Source organism: Protopterus annectens, chromosome 9.part0 (assembly GCF_019279795.1).
Source record: "Protopterus annectens isolate FY-2018-M chromosome 9.part0, PAN1.0, whole genome shotgun sequence".
Lineage (NCBI taxonomy): Eukaryota > Metazoa > Chordata > Ceratodontiformes > Protopteridae > Protopterus > Protopterus annectens.
Window position 1 is genome coordinate 316,728,262 of NC_056743.1, and position 20,331 is coordinate 316,748,592.

Here is a 20,331-nt window from a genome sequence, read left to right on the forward strand (position 1 = left end):
CTCCGACACTACGGAAGGTGTTTTGAGAGTGGCAGGTTAGGAGGCAAGCCTGGATGCGACTTTGCAGAGCCCTTCAAGATATTCTTCATTAGTGCAGTCTTTGGATCTACCTTATTTGGACCTAAGGTTAGAGAGAGACTCTAGGAGTGTGTAGAATGGGAAACCCTGTATGCCACAGAGATATGTTTTTGTACTCCTCAGATGACCTTATCACAGAACCAGAAAGGGGGGAAGAAACATGTAGTACAAAAATTGCAGGGGGTTTCCCAAGACTGCTATGGAGTTAGATTCCCCCCCCCCCCCAATGGCAGACGACATGTGTGTGGCAGAGGGGGCCCGCAAAGTCTAGGCTTCAGATGTCCTGTCTGACTAGTCTTTTCAGTGCCTCTGAATGGTTGCCTGACTGCTGCACTGTAGAGGCAGTTTGGGGTACTAATCTCTGCACCTGGAAGCCTGGAGGTTCACCCATCGATGCACAATCCCTTTTTCCTATTTTTGCACATGGCATCAGGGTGCTACTTCAACCATGTTAATAATCTAGAGCCAAGGTTTACACTGGCAGATGAATAGCCCTGCCCCCTGGTAGTTCTTCCACACCACACACACTGACACACTCATCTGTCACCAATTTAGTGTCCAGTCCATCTACTGCACGTCTTTAAAATGTAAGAAGAAACAGAAGCAACCGGAGGAAACCCACGCGAACACAGGGAGGAAGTGCAGAGTGCACACAAGACACCATAGCAGGGAATCAAACTGGGGAACCTCTTGTTGCAGGACGACTGTACACTCTGCTGGACCACTATGCTTCCCTACAGACTAGATTTCCATCACCAAAAATGTCCAGGTGCAAAAAAATAATTACTAGAATTTATTACACTCCCTTTTCTTTTCCTTCCCACACACATTCAAGGAAAAATCCTGACATACTACCCCATCAGAGATAGAAAGCAACCTTAGAAATAGAAAAGCTGCTAATAAAAAGTAATCTCAGAAGTCACACCAGACCAGCAAAAGTTCAGAACTTACTTTAGGTTCTTTTTGATGCCAAAGAAAACTGGGGACCTCAGCCCACTATTGTACCTAAGTCACTTGACCCTATTTTTTAGGCACTCAAAAGTTCTGAATGGCCATTCTTCAACCCATTCTCTCTTTTGCAGAAGAATGATTGGAGGGTCCATGTTTGGCTACCAACAAGAATAAAACCCAAATGGCTAAATCCTGAAAGGAAAAGAGCGAAAGAAAAAAACACCAAATGACATAAACAAAAATAAATTTATCAAATAGCCATAGTTGGCCAACAACCCGGAAGTAATGCGATGCATACAGTAAGTGAAGGGAAACCTTTTAAAATTGCCTTATTCCCCACTGTACTGCGATCTCAGAATTTATGTATATAGTTGGGGGAATGGGGGGCACAGCCCCCCCCACCTTGGTTGGTTTTGTTGGTGATGTTGCATTTCTTTTCAGTGATGTTCTTGTTCGCTGCTTTTTTGTTTTGCCCTTTCCTGTTTGAGATTTAGCCATTCACGTTTTGTTTTCGGAAGCTGAACCTAGACCCTGATTGGATGTACTTGATAGATGTGTACTATCACATAAAGATAGACAAGCTGTCCAGGAGATACCTTTGCTTTCAGCTGTGGCCAGTCATTTTCAGTTCAGAGCCCTACCCATTGGCCTCACAACAGTCCTCTCAGATGTTCATCAAGTGTATGGCAGTGGTTGCAGTTCACCTGAGATTGCTGGGATTCCTAGTGATTCCTTACTTGGATGACTGACTTCTTACCGTTCCCTTCAGACACCTACTAGTGTGATTCAGGGACTACCTACTCCATCTGTTTGTACACCTGAGCATCGCACTCGGCTACACTAAGCCTCATCTCACCCCCACTCAAGTCCTTGAGTTCATAAGTGCTCATTTGGATATGATTTTGCAAGTGGCAGAAATCCTTCATTCCAGACTCTCTACGTTATAGTAATAGGCAGGACATCTGTTGTCTCTTCAAACACCACTAGCCAGGTTGGTTCTTTTTCTTTGCTTGATGGTGTCCTCCTTAACCCTTCTGCCCCTAGCAAGATTATATATACAGGTACTGCAGTGGACAAACTAGCATTACAGAGGTCTGTGAATAGACACCCCATGACCTTTCCATTTGAATCTCAGATCTACAAACAGCATATCTCATTTGTGGATTCATGCACCAGCTGCCTCAGTCCTACCTTTGCCCAAGGCCACTGGGACCATGGATGCTTCCCAACTGGGTGGGGAGGGGTCATTACTTGGGAAAGATGGTCCAAGACATGCAGTTCTTCTTACAGGTCAAACTTACTAAACAGGAGGGCAGTTCTCCTAGTGCTGTAGTCCTTTCAGGACATTCTCCCTTGAGGGATGATTGCTATACAGATATGCCAGTGGTCTAGTACATCAGCAAATGGGGAAGTCCCTCTTACCCCTTGTGTTAAAAGGCAATACGAGTGTGGTGATCTCTGAGTGGCGTATCAATCCTTCAGTAGCAGAACACATTTTTTGTCAATGGGACCAACCATGCTATGATTGTTTTGCGTCTCCTCACAGTTTCAAATGCAGCAGGTATTTTGCTCTTATCCTCCCCCCTGGGGGGGGGGGGGTCACTGGGAGATTATTTGATTTACGATCTGCCCTGCACTCTCCTTTATGCTTATCCTCCCATACACCTCGTATCCAAATTTTTACAGAAAGCATGTCAAAATAAGTGCAGGGTTATCCTCTTTGTGTCATTCTGGCCCAACCTTCCTTGGTTTCTGGATGCTTCTCCAGATCTGCTGTCTCACCCATCCAGAGGACCTTACCTGGACATAGAAGACCTCAAGTTAACCAAATGGTTTCTTAACTTCCTGTAATGGCAAGGCTGTCCAGGCTGTCTTCCCAGGTGTTGCACATCCTTACATCTTCCCAAAAAGACTCCACTATGAAGAGTATACAAGAGCAAATGGAAAAGATTCTCTGAGTTAATGAAAGATATCTAGACCCCTTTCCAGCACACATTCCAGATGTACTAGATTTTTTGGCATCCATTTTCCGTAATGGAGCAAGTTACTCCACAGCCAAGGTACACTTGGCTGCAATTTCGAGTTACCATGTAGGTAAGGATCATTTTGTCTTTTGCCTCCTTTGGGTTGTACAGAGCTTTCCTCTAAGGTACATTCTTCCGCAGACCACCTGTCATTAATCCCAGTTCTCCTTGGGATCTGAATTCTTTTCCCACTCTTTTTACTCAAGTTTCCTTTTGAACCTGCAGCAAAAACCGATTTGAAGATTTTTGTCTTGGAAGACCATTTTTCTAGTTGATGTTGCATCTTCTGGATGAGCATCTGAATTCCAGGCATGGTCAAAGACGGGGGCTCTCTTCGTCTCAACCCTCCTTTCTCCTGAAAGTAGCTTCTAAATTTGCCCTTAACCAATCTATTAATTTATTAATTTTCTTCTCGAAATTCTCCAATGAAGGGGGATATTTGCTTCATTTCTTGGATGTACACAGGCAATTAGGATTCTGTCTCCGTAGAACAGCAGCTGTAAGTAAATCGAATTGTTTATTTCCTTTTCAGAAGCTAAACTGGGACAGAGTCAAATATCACTTTAGCATGGTGGTTGACTGATTGTATTTCTCATGTTTATAAGCAAAAATGTTTGACTTTACGAAGACCATCACGAGCTCTTTCCACAAAGTCTCTCTCTCCACTTTCTTTGCTTTTTTTATACAGAACTCCTATAGATGACATTTGTGCTGCTGCTATTTGGTCCAGAACTCAAGCCTTCATAACTCGTTGCAAGTTTGATATCATTTCTAGTAGCAGGGCTGTGTTTGGTTCTGCTGTACTCCAGAATATCCTTCCTTGAGACCACATGAGTCTATATCATATGAACGAAAGTTCATATGAGTGAACGCTGTAATGAGCGAAAATGCCGGACATCGAGATGAGTGTTGTGGGATTGCAATACAGTGAAGATTGGAGTATTTCCCCTTTCCTCACTGTAGTGCGATCTCAGAGTTGGTATGTATATTTAGCAGGGGGGGGTTGTGGGGTACAGCCCCCCACAATAATGTTTTCGATGTCCGGCATTTTTCGCTCATTGAGTGTTCGCTCAAATGAACTTTCATTCATATGATATAGACCCGACCACATTGGGTTTATGCTAACTGAGGTCTCTATCCCAGTGGTTGAGGAATGGGCGAAAAAGACCACATCAGATAAAAGTTATGTACTCATAATGTGTCTGAGTTGTCTGGTTTTTCTTTCCTCAACTTACTCTCCCTCTTTTTCCCACTTCCATCAGTAGAAGCTACTATTATGTTTTCCTGGTATGATCTGGAGGGTGTACCCTCTTGACCTTTTCCCCTCACTGACCTTAAGATATATTTGCTTTCAAGTTTATAGTGTTTTCTAGCTGTTTACATGTCTGCTGCTTTTCTGTACATTGATATCAAAGGGGCAAACTCTTTCTCATGTATTGTGGGATTTTGGAGAGGATTATGGGTAAGCGGAGGAGCTTGAGCTAGTGATCGAAAGTCTGAAAGTGGCCTAAGTTTGTTCCAAGGTTGGATCCATAACCCAGTCAGTGAGGAAGGACAAAAACAGGCAATACAGATGAATTGTTATGGTGAGTACACAAGTTATGTTTTTTTGCTGCAGTGTTCTTTCTTTCTTGAAGTTGGTACCTGAGACTTTCAGAGATTAGGGATTTGAATTTAGACCAAGATGAAGGAAGAGGAAGGATATGCTGCTGCAATAAGTAAGGGATCCGATGTTAGCTCTGTCTGGCTTCAACCTGTTGTTTATCTGATCTAACGCCGGCAACTTCCTTCAGGCTTGGAACTCGCCAGGCTCTGCCTCCCTTACTTACAATCTGCAGCTTCTCACTTTACTCCTTAGATGCAGTTTGCCTCCTTTCCTGTCAGCAGCTCGATGCCTGCTCCTCTTGGTGTATCCTTTTTGGGAATTATGTGCATGCTTTTTGTACTGCATTTTGCATCAGTTACCTTTTTCCTAAAATTAGCTTAGTAAGTTTTGTGTGTGATACATAGAGAAGGAGTTAGCTTTGTAGGGTAGTGTGTTGTAGATAGGCTTCCCACCTTTTGATGGGGATAGATATATATATTTTTTTATTGGTGCTTTCTTTTGTTTGTCTTAGAAAGTGTTTAGCATTGTTGTAGTATCCTTAGGTATTTTAATTTTTCTTTCTAGGTATTTTTGTATTATGGACAAAGGTTGCAAAATGCATAGCTTGTGGGCACAAATTGCTGTTATAAGATGCACATGATAGCTATATGTACTGATTGAAAGTGTCACACCTTGACTTTGCTTATTTGATCTGTGAAGGGTTTGAGTTTAGAGTGATTAACGAACGTCAGGTCAAGTTGTTCCTCAAGGGGCTTCTTCCCTCCAGGCCTTTATTATTTTCTGCTTCTCCCCTCTGTTCCAAAGGTTGGGTCTGAGAAGGAATGTTTGCAGGACTCTGAATCTTCCATGGGGGGATCGGAAGAGGTGCTCTTCTGCTTCTGTCTCCCTGTCCTTCCTCCTCAAACTCACCAGACCCAAAGATCCCATGACTTGTGGGCCCCCCGTGCCAACATTGGATCCATCTTCTCTGAGCTGATCTTCCTCTGAGCCTTCCTAGTCGCTTTCTGTTTGAAGGGACCTTTTTCAGGTAGGACAGCTTCCTCTTTCTCTCCATCCACCCTGATGGAGTTGTTGCTGGAGTTGTCTCCTTTCCCACCCTGGTTCAGAGTCTTCCTGGCTTGGATCCAGCCCTTGGTGGCTTCATCCATTTTATCATCGAGGTTGATTGGGCAGCATTAAAGCTTGTAACTTGGAGCAGCTGATGAGATTATTTTTGCAGACTCTGATACAGTTAGGCCCTTGTCACTTTGGGGTCTGGGTCCAAGTCCGACTCCCAGACCTTCAGCCTCATATATCTGGCTTCCTCCTTCAGATCCAAGGTTTTGAGGCCCAGCTGTGATCCCACCCTTCAGGTCGGATCGGATGGCTTGGCTGTTCGGCTCAGACTTATTCTTTGGTCGTGTCGACTCAGACTGCTTCAGGTCTGCCTGGACCTTAGTGCCATGGTGTTGAAGTGGGAGTTTCCTGTGTTGGGGTCGACAATCCCTGTTTTGAGTTTGTCTCTCCTGCTTGGGTCTTCAGTTTTTGACAGTTTGGCTTCGTCTCAGAGTTGGGACTAGGTGTAGCTCCCTCGTGCTCAAGTGTCTCTGGTACCTAAAGGTGCTGGGACCCCTCTGTTCCTGGAGGCCAGCTTTCACCTTCAGTCTTTGATGTTGTAGAAAGGAAGTTTTCCACTTAGGAGAAGGGTTGAGTTCACCCTGGTGGTGTCCCTTCCCCTTTCTCGATTGTGTCTTCTACTAGTCCTCAGCCTGCCCCTGGACAGCTTGCGCCAGTGGGTCTCCTCCTGTTCCCTTAGGCAAGCTTCCAGTTTCTTCCTCCTTTTCCTCAGCATCTCCAGAGTGGGAGGTTTCATGGAAGAAGTGGTATTAGAGGAAACATCTGGACTCTCTGGGGGGAGCCTCTCCCAGAGCATACTGACCTTGAGGAAGGAGAGGTGTCCTCGGAGTCTCGGCCAGATGACTTCTTGTTTGGTGATCAATTGGAGAGGCTTTTCCGTTGCGGAGGCTGGATCACTGCAGCCCCCCTGTCCAGATGAGTTGGTATTTTTGGAGGCCTTTTGTATTGACCCATCCACACCTTGGTGGTTCCCCTTCCAGATGCACTTACAGACCTTGTGTCCCAGAGGGTGTGGAAGGAACACAGCATGATGGAGCCCATTTCAAGAAGCCTTACAAGATTCTTGCACCCCCCCCCCCCCCAAAGGACCCAGCCGCATTGGAATAAGTCTGGCTGTTGATGCTATTGTGGTGATGTACCACCAAGAAGGAGATATCTGAAGAGAGCTCTTTAGTCCATCCCCTGAATAGGGAGCCTCAGGCTTTGGACTGTTAAGAGAAGAGCTCCTATGCCTCAGCTACTTTGTGTTGAGTGCACTTTAATTACTTATTGCACTTGACAAGACTCCAACGTGACCTGGTGTCTGAAGTGGCGGAGAATGTTAAGACATAGCACACTCCAGAAATTAAGAAAACTCTGGAGACTTAGTTGTCTACTGTGTTGTCCATCTCCAGTGTTTTCTTGAGGCTCATTTCAAATGCAGTCAGTGGAGAGTCCCAAGTGGCTGGCTCTGTAATGGCCATGTAATTCCATGTTTGGATCTGATTATGCACCTTTGCAGATTGCTTCAAGGCTTCCTTCGTTAATGGCCCATGTGATGGCTCTTCCTTATATGTGCTGAAAGTTGGAGGAGTGAGCAAGATGGGAAGACACACTCTGTTGTAGGAATACATTTTGCCACAACTCAACAAACCTTATTTGAAGAATTAGAAGAGGAGTAAATGCCTAACTTTTTGGAAGTTACAGCAGTCTTCACAAGACGCTCCTTCAAAGGGTTCCTTCTGAGGATGGGAGGTATAATGAACACTGTCCCGGCAGGTCCTTTCAATGACCCTAAAGGGTTGCTTGACTGTCCTGCTCTGAAGGCAGTCCAGGAGTCACTTGGCTGTTCACCCAGAAGCTTGAGAGACCATCACCTAGGATGCATGGGTGTTGAGAGTCGTTTACAGAAGCTACTCTTCCCTTTTTAGAAGTCCCAAATCTTTATCACAAACCTCTCCCAGATGTTTCAACCTGTCAGAGACTGCAGGCAGCAGGAGAGATTCACAAGTTGCTCGCAAACAGACTCATCCAAGAGGTCCCACAGGACCAGCAAGGTTCTGGGATCTATTAGAGATTCTTTTTTGGTACCAAAGAAAACAAAGAACGTCAGGCCCATTTTGGATTTAAGCAAACTAATTCTGTTTATGAAACAGACTGAATTCTGGATGGTCACAGTGTAGTCCATCTTGCCTCCTTGAAGAAGGACAGTCAGATGTGTTCAATAAACCTCAAGGGCACCTACCATCATATAAAGATAAGCACTCCAGGAGGTTTCTGTTTCCATCTGGGAGCTGTTTAGTCTCACCACAACCCCCTGAATGTTAACCAAGTGCATATCGATGGTTGCAGTCTGGCTCCAGCTGCCTGGATTCCAGATCATTCTTTACCCAGACAATTGGCACTTTTCTGCCCCCACAAAAACAACATTGGAATAACCAGGGATAGTTTACTCTAACTATGTGACCATTTAGGCATTACAGTCATTTACCCAAATTTGAGCCTGCAGCCTGTTCAGGTATTAGAGTTCATAGGTTGTCACTTGGATGCATTCAGTCAAGTTACCAGGATTCCCAGCTCCAGAGTAATCAGCCTTCTTCCTCAGACCTCTTCAGGGCTCACAACCTCAGCCTCCACCTCATGCAGTTATAAAACTTGGGTCATATGGCAATATCCTTAGGGTTGGTCCCTTTAGTCAGATGTCAGATATATGAGGCTCTGCAGTGGTGGACTCTGGCTGTACAGTGGTCTTTCCTAACCCATCCAGTGGATTTTCCGATATAGCTGGCAAAGGTGTGTCCTGACTAGATTCACTGGTGGTTGCAGTCTGCTTTAGTAACCAACAGGAGACTGTTTATTCTTCCAGTTGCCTTGGCCATGGTCACCACGGATGTCTCCCTCTTGGGGTGGGGGCACATCAAAAGGAGGTTGGTTCAAGGGCCCTGATCTTTGGAGGCTGACATCCAAATCATTGCTCTGGCGATGAGTGGTCCTCCTTGCATTGCAGGCTTTTCAGGATGCACTTCCCAGAGGTGTGATTGCAGTACAGATGGACAGTAGGTCTGATGTCTGATTCCTCAACAAATGGGGGGGACTCGTTTATATTTTCTTTGTTGAGAAGCCATTAGGATTTTGGCAGTAGGTGACTGCTTCCCAGTGGTTTCTGGTGGCAACATCCAGTGGAGTCTGACATTCTGGCTGACCGTCTCAGCAGGAGCACCTTGCTTCCCCACAAGTGGTTCCCTAAATCCAAGAGTTGCGGCACAGATTTTTCGGCACTGGGCACTCATGTTGCGACCTTTATTGCCTCCCTGTCAAACACCAAGTACAGCAACTATTATGCTGTAGTTCCCCTTCTGGGATGGTCACCCAGGGACGCTTTGGTTTGTTCTTGGCCCTCAGGACTTATTTACACTTATCTCCCACTTTCTTTGATTGTAAAATTCCTTTAGAAGGCAGTCTGCTGCAGAACTACTGTGATCTTCAAAGCACCTTTTTGGCCTCATCAGGTGTTGTTTCCCTTCCTTTGGCTTCCTCTGAAGTACCCCCCTTGAGTACTGGATCTCATTTCTCATCAGTGTGTCTGGACGTGCCCCCCCCCCATCTTTCGTCCCTCAAGTTAACTGCATGTTTTTTTCCAGTTCCCGTAATGGCCAGAAAACACCAGCTTTCACTGGCTGTAGTTCACATCTTGTCTTAATCTCAAAAACAGTGTACTAGAAAAGTGTACTCCAGTAAATGGAGGTGCTTTGTTCTGTGGGCAGAGTCTCTTTGACTCTCTACACTTTTTATGGTCTGGTTCTTCCCTGGTATTTGCTGCGTGTTTTGCAGGCCCTCCATATAAACCACTTCAGCTACTTCGCACTTGAACTCCTTCCTTGGAAGACACTTTTTGGTGGCTGTTAATTCGGCGAGGAGAGTTTGAGTTGCAAGCTGTTGATTTTTAGTGTTCCATTAAGACAGGATTTATCTCCATACGACCCTTTCCTTTCTACCTAAAGTAGCTTCTGAGAAGAATCTTAATTTTTTCATCTCCTTGTGTTTTTTCCCAATTTTTTCAATAAGGATGAGTAGAGTATACATTGCTTGCATGTGTCTAGGCAATTGAGATTTTATTTGACTCTTACTAAAGCTTTTAGAAAGTCCAGTCAGTTATTTGTCTGCCTTTCAAAATCCAGGCTGGGCTCACATGTGTCTAAAGTGACTTCATCCAAGTGGCTGTCTGTCTGTATTTTGTTTCCATATTCTTTGAAAGGCAAGTCCCTTCTTCACAAACCTAGGGGGTCATTCTACCAGGGCTATGACTGTTTCCACAGCCTTCTTTTCTAGCGTATCATTGGATGAAGTTTGTGCAGCTGCGACTTGGATGAGTCACCCCACTTTTGTGTCGCATTATAAGCTGGGTATTTAGTCTAGATGCAGGGCTTCCTTTGGCTCCACTGTGTTGCAGAATATACTTCCTTAGTTCTTCCTGAGGAATTTTTTTGTGGCCGTAGATTCTGTCCCGTAGGTTGAAGCCAGATGGAGCAGACAACATCTGATACAAAAATTATGTACTTAACCGTAATGATGGTCATGTTATCTGTTTGTCTAGTCTTGGTTTATTATGGTGAAATTCCCTGTCTGAGATGGCTGGTCCATGGTGGCCTTCTATTCCTTTTCCATTTTTGTCCTATGTTTTCCTTGTTTAGTGAAGTTTTTTGTAAGTTAGAGATGGTGTCATGGAGCAAGCTTTATCTGAGGAGTAGGGTGAGGAGAGGGAGATTGTGGGTAAGAGAAGGCAGAGCTTGGGGAGTTCCAAGTCTGAAGGAACTGGCCAGTATCAGATTTGATAATCCATAGGTTGAACTAGACAGAAACAGACAACATGGATCTATCTTTATGGTAAGTCCTTAACTTTTTTTTTTCTTGGTGGTAAAATTTAGGTGGACTGCTTTTGGGTCCGTGTCTGTTGTAGTGTTGACTTTGGCTATGATAGGGTGTTGGTATAATGGTTAAGCTGTTGGCCCACATTCACAAGACACACACGCACATGTATGGGATATGGTTTGATTCTTCCCATGTTTGTGATAGAGGCAGACCGTAATGCCCAAACTAACATCCTCCCACATAACCTCTAGAAACTTTGTGAATAACATACCACCTTGTAATAAATGCCCATGATACATAGGGGTACAGTTGGGTTTTATTGCATGACTAGGCTTGTAAAGGCCCTAGTGGTCATTAGCCTAGTCATAGCCAGCTTTAGGCAAAGGCCAACTAGGCAGCCACCTAGGGTGCTGCTGTAGCAGGGGTGCTTTTCCAGTAATCTGGATTGTGTAGGTAGACCAGGATGGGGGCACTGGGTGTTGTGTGTAGGGGGGGGGGCACTGTGGAGCACTTTTGCCTAGGGCACCAGTTGACCAAAGGCCGGCCTGGAGCCTAGTATATACCTATGAACCTATAAATGTGCCTTTTGTATTGTAACAAACGGTTTTCTTTCCTCTTATCGGGTCTTGCATCATTCTCACATTTGTAAGAAGGGTGGAGGTGTTGAAAGTTGGGATTGCTTGTTTTGATCCAAGATTCAGTGACAGTTGTAATGTTTGGGTTGTGGGAGGAAAGGAAGGCACTTGTTTAGTCAAGTTTGTTAGCACTACTTTGGACATTGGTGAGGGTGATGACCTGGCAGACTGCTGATGCCTACCACTACCTGTTTGTCCTTATTGCATCTGTATGTGGTTTTCGGGGGGGGGGGGTGTAACCTAAACAGAAAAAGACTGCAATGTAATCTGAAGTGCAACATTTAAAAGATTGCAAGACGAGGTTTTTGCATTTAAAAAAAAATACATGTAAACTAACTGAAGAGTTAAGAGTGCAGAACATTAGGAGTGAATTGTTAAGCATCTTCCTGAGGAGCTGTGATCCATCTTGGTTTGATTTAGTGCCATCCTTTTGTGCTGCTTTGTCTTCTTCATTGTTCTTGGATTTATCTGTCCTTTGTATGTTCCCTCTGTATAGCATCATTCTTCACTTTGCTGCTTTTTTTTCATCATCTTGTACCTTTTTCTGTTTAGTGATGGTGTCTAGGGTGTCTGAACGATTCACTTACTTGCTAGTGTTGGTGCTTTTCCTTACTGCAGGAAGGAAGTGCGTAAGCACCATTACAGCACATGCTGTGTGTATGTGATGGCAGAATGCCTCACATTTGTAAAAAGATTGACATTTAAGCTGTCGTCTTTTTTTTTTCTCAGGGTTGGAGTTTTTTTATTTTTTATTTTTAAGACTGATCTTTGTTTTAACAAGTGTTTCTACTGCACAGTGCGATACCCACATTGATGGTTTTTGAATGTGGGCTGTGAATCCTCAGCTCAGGGATCCATCTCACAGCAACATTTTTGTTATAGTTCATAATTCTGGGAATTTTGTATCCTTTTTTCTTTAAATAACTTTCATGACTTTATTACAGATATATAACCATAAATTAGTAGGCTCAGGGAGTCGACAAGTAGCGCACTCACCTTTGGTGCTGGAAGATCTGGAGGCTGTGAGTTCTATTCCTACTCCTGGGGATTGGACTAAATTTCAAATTGCAGTGCAGCATTAGGAGAGTGCTGCACTCCTGATTCTGCCGTCCTTCAGGTGAGATGTCAGATGAGGTCCTATTTGCTTGACCAGGTAACAGGAAAATTGGAAGGCCTAAGATAAGGTTTATGGATGTGGTGAGAGAGGACATGCAGGTGGTTGGTGTGACAGAGCAAGATGCAGAGTACAGAAAGAAATGGAAACAGATGATTCGCTATGGCGACCCCTAACTGGAACAGCCGAAAGAAGATGAGTGGTTGCTTGGGTAAATGTACAAGATCCCACAGCACCCATCAGTAAGAGTTGGGGAAGGTTCCTTGATACCCTGGACAAGTTTTCCCTAGTAGTACAAATACTAGCGTGGGTCACCATTGAAAAGAGGTAACGAACCTAGTGAGATTAACCCAGTCAAAGGATAAAAATAAATGGTACTTGCGTATCATCACAACGATATTGCAAACCAATAATAAGTAAGTAGAGATAGTGTTTCACAGTTGTCCAGTTTCTGAGAGAGTTTTCTCATTAATTTTGACTGAAACATTAAGTGCTGACTGTTTTGGATGATTTCAGTAATAAAAGATGTGACTTTGCGTGTGACTGAGACCAGGAGCCAAAACGGTCAGGCTTCGGTACAAACGATTTAACTCGCGTGGTGTTGACATACAGCGTGTGGTTGTAAATGTTGTGATCCATCTTCCTTTAAATATTGTCCAAAGAAATCTACATTTGCAGGCTGAACCCGCATTGGATGTTGTATGGATTAATTACTGCTGTGCTGTACCCAGGCAAAGAAATAAAAGGTAAGAAACACAAGACAAATACTACTGTCATCAAGCAAGGCACCATAACAACTGCAGTCACTGATGTCAAGTACGGTCGCTGAATTTTGCTATTGCTTCGCATACCTCTCAATTTGTTACCAGATGAAATCGGTGGAAATTGTAAAATAATGGTGGGTCCAAGGCCCCCAAAATAGGGATAGACTTTACACGCTGCCATTACAAGCTTTCTTACAGACTGGACAACTGTCCAGTGCTGACGGTACTTAATGTATTATCGAGTGTGTTGAAAGCGGCAAAATGTGTGGTCTTTCATTTTCCCATACAGCTAAATGTGTTGAAATAAGACTCTCTGTAATGAGAGACACTTCAGTGACACACACTTGCCAAGTAACTTTACCAGCGTATGTCGCTAGGAGAAGGGCTTGGAAATTAGCCAATTTTCCTGCTCCGAATGTGGTTGCGATATCGGAAAAACATTTACACAATGCAGTTAAGTAATACTTCTTTTAACATAATCTAGGACTGGAATAGTGTGGTAAATAATAACTGGTACCTCAGTACATGACATACTTAAATAATCATATGTTATTGGTGGTGTAATTGTAATTATAAGTCTTAGTTTGCATTGATGTAGCACAATCCTCCTACTGCCATAATGTAATGGTATTGTCGCTCGTCCCTCGCTAACATAGATGACAAGCAGGTGCGGGGTATTGTTTATATGCTTTAATATATAGAAACTCATCCGGATGGGTAGCAGCATCATAAAATACAAACAAACTGGCTAACACAAACCTTACATACATATGTGTTTACATCTCAGCAGCTTACTACAAAATGTCAGTCAGACTTGCACATGCTCAGTATTTATACACTTGTGCAAGCCCATGGATAGCTTCTTAAAGGTACATACACACACATTGATGTACATCTTCCCTCGTAAAAAGATTTCCCTTTTTAAAAACAATATTAGAGCTAGACATGTATTACTGTATACATTAGAAACAAAACACAATGCTCATGTCCAAGTTGCTTCGTATCTGCTACAGGGTTTAGAGATGCAACCACATCTCATAACATAACAGTCTGGACCAAATTTAGCAACAAGGGCCATCTTCGGTGAACAACTCGTATCAGGAACTTCTGGTTTCATCACAGTAATAGGAATGTCCTCTGGAAATTCCTCTGGAATTGGAACACCAGACAATTCACTCTGAGATGGTCTTTCTCACAAGCTGTGTGCTGTGGTATAGGCTCTGACACCTATCTCAAATGCTTACCATTTCTCCTAAAGATTACTCCTTTAATTTCACAATGTATGATCTCTCATCTGGGCAAATATTCTTCACAACACCAGTTCGATCACAACCTCTGGGTGTTTGCATCTTCACCACTTCTTCTCGTAATAGATTGAGCGGTTTGCTGGTTTTATCATTTTAGGACGTCTGGGTAAATGCTTCTTCAGCAGATTGTTTTCACTGATCTGTTTTTCTTGACACATGGAATCAACACTTGACTTATGACTGGCAATGTGGTTCTGGTTTGCCTCAACAGAGGTCTCTGAGCAAGTGAACCAAGATGTTTATTACGAGGAATGTTTCTGAGATTCAAGAGGTTCAGGAAAACATGACTGGTGTCTCGTTTTGACTTTTCAAGTAACTGTTTTGCACTTTGAACTGCACATTCTGCCAAACCATTTGACTGTGGATACTCAGGGCTACTTGTGACATGACTAAAGTCCCATTCTTCAGCAAATCTTTTGAACAGTTGGCTTGTAAACTGCGTGCCATTGTCAGAAATAACTTTGTGCGGACTACCATGTACTGCAAAATGACGCTTCATCTTAGTAATGACTGTATAGGATGCTTGGTTAGGAAGTAGGGCCATTTCCAACCATTTGGAGTAAGAGTCTACTGACACCAAATTACCATTCCACTCGGAAATGTCGGTGGCTACTGCTGACCAAGGTAGTTCTGGAATCTGGTTAAATGGTTCCTTCTGTTGATGTGGCTTTGTAGTTTTACACACGGAACAAGATGAAAGTGTTCTGTGTCTTGCGACATAGAAGGCCAAAATACTAGTCCTCTCACCCTTCTTTTGGTAGAGTTGGTCCCTAGTTGACCACTGTGCAAGATAGTAATGTACTCTTATTGCAAGGACTTTGGAACAATTACTTTTGGACCGTTAGTAATGATATCATTGTCAGACAAAATCTGATCTCTGTATGAAAAATAAGGTTGTACTTCTTGTTGTAAACTAGATTGCTTTGACTGCCATCCTTGATAAAGTGGTCAAGCCTTTGTAAAACTGGATCTGTGGTTGTGTGATCTCTCAGCTGATCAAAACGTGTGGAAGAAAAATTTCTTACTACCATAACTTCAGAGTCAAGGTTCTCATTCTCGTGCTGTTCTGAGCGATCTGGATAATGCGTCAGCAAGATAAAGAAGTTTGCCTTTCTTATAGACAAGATTGAAATTTTACTTTTGCAGTCGGGCTGGAGTTGAATGCATAGGATTTCTCAAGGTAATAAAGCTACAAAGAACAGCCAGCACCACATGTGAGAGGCAAAAGACTTTAATAAAGTCAGACCACAGTCAACAGACTGGTTTTGGCCCAGTGGCCTTTATCAGTGTATAACAGTAACTGTAGTGTACTCTATTTGTATATAGAAGCAGCTAGAGATACATAATCAAAACCAGCCAATCAGCCTGATAAATGGACTGACTTCTTTGACTAACTTAAGTACACAACTGGAAGTTTGCCCTCTAAAAGATCAGCATAGGTAGAAAAAATGTACTGGGCAATATTGGGGTAGTGGGCTTTTTAAGCTAACAGGGTGGACATCCTTATTAAACGAAAGCACTCTCACTTTCAAACTGTCTCTGAGCCCTAATAATGACTGGGCGTGCCTCTTGACCACGTAAAATTAACAAGTTGTAACTTCTTCCAGCAGAGTAACGTGAAAGTTCTGCTGACATAACATTGCACTTGGAACCTGTATCAACTTTGAGCTCTATGGGTTTGTCATTTTTCTGAACAGTACAAAATACTTCATCCTTTGCCCTTAAATCTGCTACATTAGCTGTTTTCATGAAGCACTGACACACCATCAACATAGAGTAGGGTTGCAGCTTTCTAATTGATCAACTCGTTTTGTAAAATGTTTCCTCTTAATAAAAGAATGTGGCCCTTTTGATTTTCAAAACCTTTTGAAATGATTCCATTTATTGCATTTGTGATATTGCTGACCAAAAGCTAAACATTTCTCCCTTTCAGATTCATGACTTCTACCACATTTACTACAGTTGGCAATGAAACTAGGTTGGGGCCCATGCTTTGAGTTTGCTGACTCACTTATGCTTAACTGAGACTGTGCGAACTCTGGAATTTGCTAGAAAGTTCTGGGGTTTACCACAAGGTGCTGCAGGGGCTACAGTTGCTGCCATGTAATCGGGCCTGTTTCTTTTAACTACATGCTGCATACCATCAACATGAGCTTTATCACTGTGCCTTCTAGAGCTATTCTCATTTGTAAGCATATTTGTGTGCTTTTCTGTGAGCTGGTATGTGACAAATCTGTGTCCTTATCCAAAGTTCAATCACTGTCATGAAGCAAATTCTTTCTCACAGCATCATCTTTTATGCCACACTAGTCTGTCCTTTTTCAACTCCTCTCTTAAATCACCAAATCTGCACGCTTTAGCCTTATTTCTAAGGTCAGTTATATATGCTGCAGAAGTTTCACCAGGCTTTTGATCCTTTGTATAAAAATTGTAACATTTGTCTGGGGGTTACACATTTCTCTAAATTTGTGTTTTAAGCACTCGGTGGTCCTCCCTTGACTCAGCCGGTGCAACCGTATGATGGTTTTCCCCTGTCCTTTATAGATAGCAGGTGCATACACAAACAAATAATCCCTTTCAATGGTTTCTGACTCAGCTAAATTAAGCGGAATAAATGCCTTTGTACGGTCATCTTCATCAGAAAATGCACCCTGTATGAAAATGTCATACTCTTGCTCAAACGCACTCCATTTGTCAGCAGTATTACTGTCAAATAGAAGTGCAGTGGGTTTTTGAAATCCATCTACCATGCCCACAAAGTATACACAAACGCACTGAAAATATGACCCTTGTAATTATGTATGAACAAACTGTTCTGTGAGATTGTAATAACATTCAAATGCACAATAAACTCTTCGAAATACTTTACGTTGTGAAATATGCTCTGTAATGGCTGTATTCTTGCAAAATAACTTTACTGTAATACTGCACAAGCATGGAGACACTTCATACACTTTTGATAACATGAATATCTTTGGTTAATACGAAAAATGCATGCTTTGCTAAAATGTGGTAGTTTCCTTTTATTTTATTCGTTTATGCAATTCGGACTTTATTTCAAACATTTTCCTTAGTAATTTGAATATGTTTTATCAATATCGTACATATTGGTTTATGTGAATATCGTGTAGAATTTTCATTTCATATTTTGCAAATAAGAATGCTGAGCAAGTTTTAACGTCTAATTTGTGACCTGTTTTGCGAAGTATTCACATTGTATTGATGATTCACTGCTCTGTATTCCACCAGTTCCAAACAAGTGCTTTAAGTTGTTTTAGCCATGCTGCCTCTAACGTCATGTCCTTTAGAAATGCCGCTTCTGACACCATGTCGCTCATCCCTCTGTGACATTGATGGCAGGTACGCAAGGTATTCCATTTAGATGCTTTAATACATAGAAACACATCTGGATGGATAGCAGCATCATAAAATACAAATGGACTGGCTAGCAGACAGACCTTACATACATATATGTTTACATCTCAACAGCTAATTACAAAGTGGCAGTCAGACTTGCACATACTCAGTATTTATACACTTGTGCAAGCCCTTGGATAGCTTCGTAAAGGGTACATACACACACATTGATCTACAAATATCATCATTAAATCATCAGTTATCCTCTTCACCTACTCGTTTTAATTCTACTTGCAAAGCATTAAACATTAAGCCACAAGGGAGGTGACCTCTATCAGTGTAAACCTTCCTTTACTTAATCATATTTCCCAGACCTGGCAAGCAGGCAAACATTGCCAAGTCAGTTATCATAAAATTCCTAGATCTTCTCTACCTCCTATCTACCCAGTTACTGCTTCACATCATTGGATAGAAATTGTTGATAACAACCATGTTATTAGTAAGTAACTCCCATGTCAGAGCATTTATAGCACTACATTTCTATGGCCTCTAGAAAATAAAAGTGAAAATGCACTAAGCATCCATCTTGCTATGTATCCTACCTTCTTTAGTTATTAAAAGTGTGGCTGGGCAAATGGAAGCCACCCCTATTGTAGCAGCAAATTGACAAATACCTCTTTCATATTTAACAGACATGTCTAAGCCCAGTCCAGCACTCAGCTTATCGTATCTTTGTCCATAATCTTTCTGATCATCCATAAAGTCTCCATGAATATCCAGTCATCTCGCATTTCAAATGTCTTTGCAGCAGGATTTCTGCAATATTAGAGCCTGGCCACCCTGCTTTTGGGAATAAGTTTATTCACAGACACTGCAAAAATAGGCTACTAAAACATTTGTTGCAGGTGTCTGGCAGATGTTGCAGAAGATTAAGGCTATGAGCTTCTATTAGACATTAATCCTGGAGTTGATTCTGTCGGTATTCACTTACTTGCTGTGCTACTTCTGAGCAAGTGCTTAACATGATAGTGCTGTTGGGCAGTTCAATTAATAAAGCATATAAATAAAGTGAAACAACATAAACCTCCAGTATGATATAGGGTTTCATTCCACCTAAGTAAAAACCCCAATCATGTATTCACTCCAAAAAAAAGTCCATTCCACTAAGATAAACTTGAATAGCTCTCGTTGGTTTGTCTATGTAATGCTGGGGCTTTTCCGTGGGAGAGTCTTCATTCAGCTGTGATTGACATCATGAAAGTGATGATCTACACCACTGAGCAAATCACTCATGCAATTGACACTGATAAACCCCTTTATTCCAAACAACTAAGCTCCATCTGGGCAGGGTAAAGACATAGATAAACATCTCAACTTAATACACAAAAGAAATCCAACAACTCTCATACCCAGATGCTGTCCCAACCTTGACTGAGGCAAGCAAAACACACACAATCACACGCACACGCACACTCACACGCACACACAGTTCCATCAACTGTAAAATATAAATCCCTTTCAGGAAAAGATGACCGGTGTTGATTTTACTATAAAACTCTCTGTGCAGTGAATATGTATCCTTATTCATGGCGCCATTTAAGAGTACAATCTAAATTGGTCAAACCACATTGCAAAAGTTCTGAAGCTTAATCTCTCAGTACTTCAGTTTGGTATGCCTGCTTCACCAAGTCGGCCTCATCTTTGTAAATACTGATCCAGTTCATTGTTTTCAGGAAGTAGTATATACTGCACAACCTTACCCACTTGCCACTGTCAGAAAGCCAAATCATACCTGTAGGAAAAAGTTTTTGTCACTGTCCAAGCAAATGGAAATTTAATTTCTTCTTTCTTTCTGCCTAAATAACTTAATAGCACTGGACCATTGTTCAGTGTTTGCTTAGAATAGTTATCAAAAACACTCATCTGTTATCCACCATTTGTACTTTATCTGGTCTCCAAATCTGCAAAAGCAGTCACTCAGTATACTTTGAAATCTAATCAGTGTAGTATGAGGGTAAGTACTGCACACGTTAACAACTGAAGTGAAGCTATTTCTTGAAAGAGTTGAAGTATTTAAATAAAGGACAGGTGAATTATTCTGCAACACTACATAAATTACTAGCTGTTGACATTTTTAGCCACTTAATTTTCTGCAGCTATATACATGAAAACAGTATTTAATGTTGGCTTGAAATACTTGGCTTTGACTTGCCTTATTGTCTTTCTGAAGTAATAGTTGCAGATGACTCCACAGAGCTGCTAGACATGCTACCTTAAGTACAAAGGAGGAGCTGGAAACTAACTGTAAATAATAAACAAAACCTTACTGCTTAACTACTTTGTAGTTCTGGAGTTTTAAATGCAGCATGATTTTTTTTTTGGTACCAGCTCACCTCATAGTTAGCACAAGTTTAAAATCAGCCATTTAGTAAATGCAACTCATAATCAGCTCCTTGCAGAATTACTTGCAAATGTAAATTGTGTCTTCTATTCTTAACCCTTGGGATACTTCCACGCATTTTATTTTATGC

General features: G+C 42.2%; 1 protein-coding gene across 1 annotated transcript in view; it reads left to right on the plus strand.

Annotated features, from left to right (window-relative positions):
* Positions 1 to 20,331, plus strand: part of ANKFY1 (ankyrin repeat and FYVE domain containing 1) — a 1,799,901-nt gene that overhangs the window by 144,841 nt on the left and 1,634,729 nt on the right. The window contains exons 6-7 of the mRNA XM_044082101.1: positions 12,558 to 12,571; positions 19,849 to 19,863. Coding sequence (XP_043938036.1) covers positions 12,558 to 12,571; positions 19,849 to 19,863 — 29 coding nt within the window. The remainder of the gene's footprint in view (positions 1 to 12,557; positions 12,572 to 19,848; positions 19,864 to 20,331) is intronic.